Here is a 10,354-nt window from a genome sequence, read left to right on the forward strand (position 1 = left end):
GATGGCTACATAGCGATCCAGAGCCATGGCCACAAGTACCCCTGACTCCATGGAAGAGAACGCATGGATGAAGAACATCTGGATCAGACAGACGGTGTACCCAATCTCATGGGCATGAACCAGGAGCACTGCAAGGGTTTTGGGTGCCGTGGAGGAAGCCAGAACCAGGTCAGTGCCAGAAAGCATGGCCAGAAAGAGGTACATAGGCTGGTGCAAGGATGGGTCAGTCCAGATGGTGAAGAGGACGGTGACATTGCCCAGTAGGGCAAGGAGGTAAAGGACACACAGCGGCAGTGCTATCCAGTGCTGGCTTTCCTCTAAACCCGGGATGCCGATCAGGAAAAAGGATGGCTCGATCAGCCTCCAGCTGGAATTACTCAGGGTTGTCATCAATGGCTTGGAAAGAGAAGAGGCAAAAAAACCAAAGTCATGATTTCTTCATTCTTTATGGATTATCACATTGTCCAGATCTGGCTACCATCTTCATGAGATGAAGAAAGAAGTTTAAACTGTAACACAAGGGAATAAAATCAGATACTAGGAGGAAAATCTCTTTTTCTTCAGATAATTTAGCAAAAGCAAGATATCCACATATCTTAATTAAGAGAGACTAGTTTCATTTAGGGATAAGCGTAAGCGTAGGCTGCTTTTAGAGATATGTTGAAACTCAAACATTCAATTACTTCTAGTCTGCAAGTGTCTACACAGAAGAATTCTTTTTTTGCCCCTTGGCATTGATCAACACTATAAACCAGCCTGCTATTTTTTTAAATTAGTATTCCTCAGATTCCATAACTTAGTACTCTACCACTGTTTCTCTCATATCCGCAGTCCACCGCTTTCTCCATCTACCTATTAGTTATATGTTGCTGATTCCAAGGGTTCACTCTTTCCTCTCTTCCATATTCTGTACTTTATCTCTGATTGAGCTCACATGAGTTTAAGTATTTATATGCTTTAATTTATATACTTCCAAACAGCTTTTTTAAGTCAAATATCTTTCTGAAACACAAATCCACTTTTCCACTTGCTTCCTAAATATCTATACCACATGCTCAACATATTCAAGACTGAATTAACTTACCTATTCTTCCTAAATCTGCTCCACATGTTTGCCATGTTTTTGTGAATTACATCACTGTCAACCTATCCAACCCAATATACGAACTTGAAATTACCCTTGCTTATTATGTCTCTCTTGCCTGCAAAGTCCCATGGACAGAAGAGCCTGGTGGGCTACAGAAAGATTCTGGCATTACTCAGTGCAAGGGACTGAGCATGCGCAGATCTGTCTCTCATCCTTTTTACATAATCACAGTATCTGTTGACTGGATTTTTAACCCTTCTTATATCCACTTCTTTTTCTCAACCCCCAATGTCCATGTTTAGGTCATACTCCCTACTCCTCCAAACTGGATTGTTTCCTTAAATCTCTCTGCTTTTGTCACTTATCCTTTCAATCCACTCTCTATTCTCAAGCCAAAGTGTTCTTAAATGCACCTAAAATGCAGATGTCATCATGTCACTCCTACAGTTAAATGTTTTTTAGTTCATTTAATCTGTGAAATAAAACCTACGTTTATGACTGGTATACAAGGTTTTCAAAGTCTATCTTTTTGTATAACTTTGACTTGTACTTAAAATATTCCCACATGTATAGTTTACTTTAACCATTTTTACGTTTTTGGAATTATATGAGTATACCATCCTATTTAACATGGGCATTTTTATGTATTCTTTCTCCTGCTCTATATCTGAATTGCTGTTTCTTCAAACTTCAGAGTCCACTGTCTTCTGCCTCTTAAAAAGGATTCACTGACTATATTTGAGCCACTGATTGAGTTATGGGCATTTTATTTTATTATCTTTCTTTGTTCATCCACAAGTTTCTGTTTCATCTATATCATAGAAATTCTTTCAGTGTCTTAATGGTTTATATCAACTAAAGGACCATGTCTTATTGAAATTTATAACTATCATCTAGCTGGCAAAGACTTCATGATGTAACAGGCTAACACAAGCTGTGCAGGAGGGTTCAGGATGGGGAACACGTGTATACCTGTGGCAGATTCATGTTGATATATGGCAAAACCAATACAATATTGTAAAGTTAAAAAATAAAATAAATAAAATTTTAATTCTGTGTTTATAAATATTAATTAAGTGATGTATATCAGTTATACTATAAATTATACACAAACTCATAGTTGGTTCTGTAATCTTACCTCAAAGGCAAAGCCTTTTATGATACTTCTCCAAAGCAGTCCTGGTGACTGTGAACAAGGTACTGAGCAGGGAAGATGTTATTACCAATTGGCAGGTCCCAGAGGCCACCCAAACCCATCTGAATAGAGCCAAATGTAACCTTCCGATTGGTTAGAGGCACACAGAGCTAAGTCTGCTGTCCCAGGGACAGCTGATTGGGTAAGCCAGGAATGGTACCTAGCCCTGACCAGATGGCTAATGTTGGTCCAGTGTTGGTCATCATTCCTAAGTCTGTACCTCCTCATTACTATGATAAGAAACCTTATGTTCAGGAAGCTAAGAAACCCCACATTGCTGTATAAGCTCAGACTTCTCATATTCACAGGTCAAACTTGGACCCAATAAATACTTTAGTGGATTTTGTACTTCAGTAGGTTCTATCTTCCATCTACTGTGAATGTTGTTGCTAAAAGTTATCATAATTGAGCCATTCCTTTGGACAAAGAGCTGATTCACACAAAATTGCTTCTCTTTCCTGAGTGTAGATCTTGCTCAATGACTGGTCTATGTATAAATACAACAACATGAAGCAACACTGAAGTACCATCCCAGCTCAAAAGCATCCCTAAGAAATCAACATCAGCATCTGGGATAACTGGATCACAGTTTAACTTCTTTCTCTGCCTCATCCTGCTTCCTTCACTCTTGACAGGTGTTATTTCCAAGTATACTTCAAAATAAGCCACGTACATACAAATCTCTGCATTAGGTTTATTCTAGAGGACCTAACCTAAGATAAATGCCACCTGTCTCAGGTGAATTGAGCACTCTGCTTCTCTTTGGGGAATTGTGGCAAGCATACAAACATCAACTTCAATACTATAGCAAGTATAGGATAAATACACATCTCAGACAACTCATTCCAGGAAGTTTCCAATGAGGTAGGCTAGGATCTTCTTTATCACATCTTTCCATCACCAGGTAAACTCTGCCCTTGGTCCCATCTCAGATAAAGCAGCTACCAGTCGACCCCAGGGACCATGTTCTCCTTTGGAATAAAGTTTCTTGTGCAGTCTTTTCATTCTTCCAGTCTACAAACATTTCACTTATAGCTAGTGGGAAGCCTTAGTTTTTCATTTATTCAATGGATATTAAATATCTACCAAATCTAAGTACTCTAATAGATGTTGGACAAAAAAACAGCCACCAACAGCTGACGTGATAAAATGGTCCTTGTGATCACAGATCATGGAATGATACTTTTAAATACATGATCATAAGGATAACTAATAGAAGTTATAAGTGTTATAAATCAAAACTAAAGTGTCTTATGAGAACATTCTCAGCCTGGAGAGTTCAGGGAAGCCATCCTAAATTCAAGTTCATGACCAAAAGAATGGGTTAAAAGTGAAGAGAAGGGTGAGAGTAAGCTGAGGATACAAAATCCCTGAGGCAGGAGAGAAGGGAGCTTGGTATTGTCAAAGACTTGAAGAAATCATGACATTGGGGAATGTAGTTCTCAGGAACTTAGCCTGGCCTGTAAGTAAGACTGTATCATGCACATTTTAGGTCATTTTAAAGGGCAGCAGAAAGTTATGAAGATTTTAAGCAGAAGGTTGAAACACAATCAGAATCTCATTATTAAGCCTCATACTAGGAGTATGGATAGGAAGGAATGAAGTATAGATGATGGGACATCTGTTGGAAACAAGCATAGCAATCTTTAACAAGGTTCAAGCATAAGTATACATCTTGGAAATCGGTAAATGAGATAGGATCTTTGGGAATAAAGAAATGAAGAATAAGAAAACCTAGAGTGTTCAATGGGTCATTCACCCTGAAGTCTCCCTCCAGGACTATGGGTAGTGAAATAATAAAGAAGATGTTGATTAAGCCATCATTTGATGAAAGAAGAGATATTAGTAATGGGGAGAGGTAGAGGATGATATGTGTAAATGACACAAACCTTTAAAGCACCAGTCTGTGCTTGTTTGATTGCTAGTCTGTTTTTACAAAAATAAAGAACTGAACATTACATTTAGGAACAAGAACAGTAAACTCATTTCCAAATCAGAGGTAAAAGAGGTGTGAGAAAATGGATGTTCCCCACTTAGTAGGAAGTATAACATTTTCATTAGAAAAATATGAGAACTATGAGAGTACCATCTTCATACACATTTAGTAGACATTAAATGACAGAGTTTATCTATAATGCAGTTTTATTCTCTAAGCTTCAGGGTACCACAGAATAAGAGGAAAACAAGAGCTGTTCATATTATCAAAATTTTACACTAATGTCAATACAAAGAGGGAGCAACCACAGGGCTGTAGATGGAGATACCTTAGGTGGATGGAGGTTTGAGTGATAATTACCATCAATAGAGAGCTTTGAGCTCTGATGGAGCTTTGATGGAGCAGCTTTTGCTGCTCCCTCTCTTCTGCCAATCTTTCTTCCACTCCCATCAGTGGAGCAGGGATAAGAGAAAGGGGGTCCTCCTCTTTTTGCCCTTTCTTTGAAAAGCTTTCTTCTTACTGATAATATTGAAGATTAATATTTAACAGGGAAAAATACAGGATCATACAGTGTGCATAGAACAGAAGCCACTTCAGAGAAGGACTGAGGCAGACTCCCCATAGGGACCATAAATTTAATCCTGGTCCACTTACCCACCCAACAATTCAGGCTCATAGTCTCTAAACTCTGGTCATTTATAGCATCAATTTAAACCCAGTCTAACCCATGCCCCATCTCTGCCCATGGCCTCCCATTGAGAATTAATACTCTATAACTTAGAACCAATCTTTACCATTGCACTATCACGTTTTATCATAATTTCTATATTTTCAAGTTCATTTCATCATCACACTGACAGCATGGTAAATACTCAGGGTAAGGAAGAAAATAATGAAGAAAAGGAGAGGAAATAAAGAAAAGAAGAAATACAAATGCTAGTTTTCTCTTTGTTCCTTGCTTCTGCACAGCAGAGTCTGTGTTATAAATATGTCCTCTAATATGTTGCACAGTATCCAAAATACCACCAGTTGAACTTATAACACCTGAAAAGACTAAGTTAATGTGCCCTTAGTCATGACAATGGTAGTGAAGACAGTACTATAAATAGTGATTGCAATGGCAATGACATTTTTGTGAAAATTTATTTAATTTCTCCAATAAAAATGTATTGAGTACCTACTGTTACACTTATGAAGATTTATGTATTTATTTATGGAAAAACCCAATGTGACTGATGAGGAAATATGCTGGTGATGACACAGTCCATGAAAGGAATGAGATGTATTTATTGAACAAGCATTTATTGAGAGCCTATTATGTGCCAGGTACTATGATAATAAGACAACACATCTAACTCACAATTTACTAGAGATGGGGGACAGAGATCATTAATTCAATCAGTATATATATAAATTGTGAAGGATAATGAAAGAAATACACACAAAGCTCTGGGTTCAAAAAACAGGTGACCTTATCTAGTTCAAAAAAATCTTCCTCAATAAAGTGAGGTTTGAATTGAAATTCAAGATGAGTAGAAATGTCAAGGAAAAAGACAGGATGATGCATTTCCACTAGGAAGAGCCCAGACAATACATAACTGGAGGAAGTTGGACTCTTGAAGAACTAAAGAAGGAAACATGTTATTACAAATACATAACCCTCACTCAACACTACATACATTGCAAGAGTGTGTAAAGACTTCACAGCATACAAGAAACATTACAGTGAGTACCAATGGTAGAAACTAGAAGACAATGGGCAAGAGAGTTAGAAATGAAGACCGAAAATAAACAAAGCAAGAATTAGAACAATAATTATTGTGTGCAACAAACTTTTTTTGTACCAGAGACTAAAAATGAGGAAAGAAAGAATTATTATTAACCTGAGAAGTTAAAAATTCATAATACTATAAGAGCCATAGAGGGTCAGCCATCTCAAAAACAGGCTAGAAAAATACAAAGAATAAAGATTTTAAATGTTATTGGCAATTTTGGAGTCAGATGGAACATGAATATTTTACAGAGTTTCTCTCATAATCTTAAGACTTAAAGTATCTCCAGAATTTGCCAGTTTCTGTGATGCCAAAGTTTTTTCTGATAGAGGGAGTCTTATTGCTTCCACAAACAGGCTATGTGTCAGTGTCATGGTGGTGGGAGGTGGTCCATGTTTTCATTTGAACTCCTGAGTCACTTGATCCAGATCTATTAAAGTCTAATTATTTCTTAATTACCTGATGCACTTATTTTGTCAAGACAAGTAAATAACAAACTTTTAGGGGAAAAGGTATCCAGAAAAGTACTTGCTGATTGATCAACTGATACACCCCAGCCCTTCTAGATTTTCATCCAAATATCTAAACACCGTAGGTCTCAGAAGAGATTTCCCAACTTCTAAACACTCAGAATAACTTCATTTGCTCTCTCTTCTTTGTCCCCACCAGGTAAGTAGCATGGTCTTATGGGGCTCCCATCACACAGAGGAGGGTCACCTTGGCCCCCAAGGTCCAACTAATGAGAACTACACTCAGGTGGGATCAATACGGTTGAGACTTAGAATTTTACACAGGTGCTCCCAGATATGCTTGGTCTTGACTCCATAGGCAAGGGGGTTCAGTGCAGGGGGAAATAGCAAGTAGAGATTGGCAAGGATGACTTTGGCAGCAGAGGCTGTGGGTTGGCCAAAGTGCTGCATGATTACAGAAAGAAAGCCTGGTCTGTAGAAAAAGAGAATGACACAGATGTGAGCTGTACATGTGCTGCCTGCTTTAGCACGTGCCTCAGATGAGGGCAAATGAATCATAGTCCTTACAATCTGCCCATAAGAGTAGGCAATAAAGGCCACATCCCCAGCACCAAGAAAGATCTCCACAGCAAAGGCATAGAGGTTATCCACGGTGGTGGCCCCACAGGCCAGTTTCACCACTGCCATATGCTCACAGTAGGTGTAGGCAATTGTGTGGGAGCCACAGTAGGGCAGCCCATGGGCTGGGCTTGGAAAGGAGGTGGTCAAACCCAAAGCACCTCAAAACACCACCTCAAAGCACCTCAAAGCACCACCAGGCCTCCAATCTTGGCAACAACTGCTGGGGTAAGAATGGTTGCATAACATAGTGGGTTACAGATGGCCACAAAGCAGTCCAGGGCCATGGCCACCAGCACTCCTAATTCCATGGCAGAGATGCATGGAAGAAGAACATCTGGAAAAGACAGGAGTAGGAGCTGATGGCTGTAGCACCAAACCAGAAAATGGCCAGCATCTTGGGCAGAGTGGAAAGAGAGAGAACCAGGTCAACAAAGGAGAGCATGGCAAGAAATAAAAACATGGGCTGGAGAAGACTGCATTCTGTCCAGATGAGAAAAAGCAGGACACCATTCCCAGTCACTGCCAGGAAGAACATGAAGCAAAAGGGAAGTGAGATCCAAATGTGGACAGCAGTCAGTCCTGGGATGTCAGCCAAGAAGAAAGTATGTGAGAAGAGATGAGAATTATTGGGAAAAGTCATGGTGGTCACCTCACTTAGAAGTGTGAAGTGCCCCTGCAAAGAAAGGCAAACAGGTTAAATTCAATGAGAAGGTTAGGAGCTCAGAACATGTGGTCTGACTAACTCCACCATCACCATCAGTCTTTCCCCATTATTCTAAGAAAATAGTCAAAAGTAATTTTCAATTTAGTCGATATTTCTGCAAGATCTTTAAACACGAAAGAGGCAAGTCAGCTTGGTCTAGTGGGAAATGCATTGAACAAAAAAAAGCAGAAACCAGTTTCCAGAATTACACTTCCTACTATATCTGTGACCTGGAGCAGTTCACGTAATTTAAGTAAATCACAGATTCAAGTAGATGCCCAGGAACTGTTGTAAGTGAAACTCCTTCCCATCATGCTCTTATTCCCAAATTCTGAATGCTAGTGATTGATCTAATCAGCATAGACCTCACATAAGTCTTATTACAACCAACCTTCATCTGAAACTGCCCCAAATCCTAACATCTGGAAAATTCCTTAATTTGGAGACATTCCACTTCTCCAAACTCCACGGACTTCCAGGTTACAGAATAAATGGTCCCTGATGACTCCAACACTAATTAGATTCCTCCTTGGGTTATTCCCCAATCATTTCACAAATGTACATCTTGCTTCTTTCCCCAAAATCTCAATAGATATCTGATTTCACCACCTTCTGTATCTCCCTCTCCTTCAAGGTGGTATTGTACATAGGTAGACACAAAGTTCTGGAGAAGGTGATGGCACCCCACTCTAGTACTCTTGCCTGGAAAATCCCATGGATGGAGGAGCCTGGTAGGCTGCAGTCCATGGGGTCGCAAAGAGTCAGATACGACTGAGCGACTTCACTTTCACTTTTCACTTTCACGCATTGGAGAAGGAAATGGCAACCCACTCCAGTGTTCTTGCCTGGAGAATCCCAGGGGCGGGGGAGCCTGTTGGGCTGCCGTCTATGGGGTCGCACAGATTCGGACACAACTGAAGCGACTTAGCAGCAGCAGCAGACACAAAGTTTAGAGTTGTGGTGACCTGGAATGAACAGAAATTTTTTAAATAATAATCATATGAAAGTCAAAAACTCTATATCATACCTATATTGCTGAGAACAGAAAATAAAATGATCAGATATACCTTCCAGTTCAGTTTTTCATGTAATCACATAAAGTGTACAGAATTATACATATCCCCAACATGTACTATGCTCAAACCATCATTTTGTAGGTTAGAAAACTAAGGTCTAGAGATAAGTAAAAGACCCAGAGTCCCAGAGTTATTAGTGGCAGAATCAGACAAGATCTCACATCCACTGAGCCACGAGCTAGGAGGTTATCATCTTGTCTTCGAGAGAATAGTGACTGCTACGGAGCAGAGGAAGAATGCCCAGGACACTGTGGCCACGAGTGGGCAGCACAGGAACCAAATAGCATGGCGGATGAAGAACGACTTAGGGATTGGGTGTCTCTCCAGCATACCCCAACACCGCCAGTACCACAGTCCTCTCATGCCAAAGAAAAGCACAAGAACATGCAGAGACCTGGGCCCAGGGTCCGAGAGGGTTTTGGAGCATAGAGTGATTCACATTCCAGGCAGAGACATTACAGCTGGGTTCCTCTCATACTTTCAATGGCAGCAAGAAGGAGTCTCTAACCATGAGGGAGAGGAGCAGAAGTTAGCCCAGGAGCACAGTTCAGAAAAGAAGGAACATATATGCATTAACATACAATATTTGTTTTTCTCTTTCTGACTTACTCAACTCTGTGTAACAGACTCAAGGTCTATCCACATCTCTACAGTTGACCCAATTTCATTCCTTTTTATGCCTGAGTAATATTACATTGTATACATATAACTGATTCCTCCTTCATACAGCAGAAACTAACACTACATTGTAAAGCAATTATACTACAATTTAAAAAAAAAGAAATTAAAAAAAGAAGGAACAGTGCAGCTTTAAAATGACCAAGAACATTTTGCTTTTCTCTCCAAGAGAAATTACATGACTATTGCCCATACCTTAAACCATAGCTGCTAAGGAGACTAAGTGATAACAGCAAAAGGTATAAGGGCTTGGAAGATAAGGAGATTTGAGTGGACCTGTAGTTCTGGTGTCTTGGAATAAACACTGGACCAGAAGTCAAGATCCTGGTTCGAGGTACTATTTCTTCCATATGTCTGCTGTGTGACTTTAAGCAGAGCATCTAACCATTTTCAAGCCTTAGTGTCTTCACATGTGAAATGAACATACTAAAACCTACCTCACAGGATCATTATGAGAATCCAATGAGATACAATATGTGAAAATTCCTTATCAAATGCTAGAAACAGTCATTTTATTGTCACTGAATTACAAGAAGTAAATGAGGCATTAGGAGTTACCTGATTAAGAGCAACAGAAACTTTAGCAATTCAGAGGCAATGCATTTGATTTGACAAAAGATGATAAGTTCCAAAAAAAAAAAAAAAAGGTAGTTTCATCCCATGTGTGGATGTTGTTTAGTAGTAACCCAGAGCCACCCAGTCAAAAATACTATATCCTCCCAGATAATGCTCCTTTTCTCCCTCCCAACACACATTGTTTCCCTCAGCATCCCCAGAATATGGTGCTGTGAGGGAAGGGGTGTTGGAAGGTGTCAA

General features: G+C 39.6%; 1 protein-coding gene and 1 pseudogene across 1 annotated transcript in view; both read right to left on the reverse strand.

Annotated features, from left to right (window-relative positions):
* The window catches only part of LOC104980847 (olfactory receptor 52L1-like), an 868-nt gene extending 478 nt beyond the window's left edge, over positions 1-390 (reverse strand). The window contains exon 1 of the mRNA XM_010829655.1: positions 7-390. Coding sequence (XP_010827957.1) covers positions 7-390 — 384 coding nt within the window. The remainder of the gene's footprint in view (positions 1-6) is intronic.
* Positions 391-6,742: 6,352 nt separating this feature from the next.
* On the reverse strand, positions 6,743-7,721 carry LOC104980838 (annotated as a pseudogene).
* Positions 7,722-10,354: the final 2,633 nt, after the last annotated feature.

This window comes from Bison bison, unplaced genomic scaffold (genome assembly GCF_000754665.1).
Source record: "Bison bison bison isolate TAMUID 2011002044 unplaced genomic scaffold, Bison_UMD1.0 scf7180017858834, whole genome shotgun sequence".
Classification (NCBI taxonomy): Eukaryota; Metazoa; Chordata; class Mammalia; order Artiodactyla; family Bovidae; genus Bison; species Bison bison.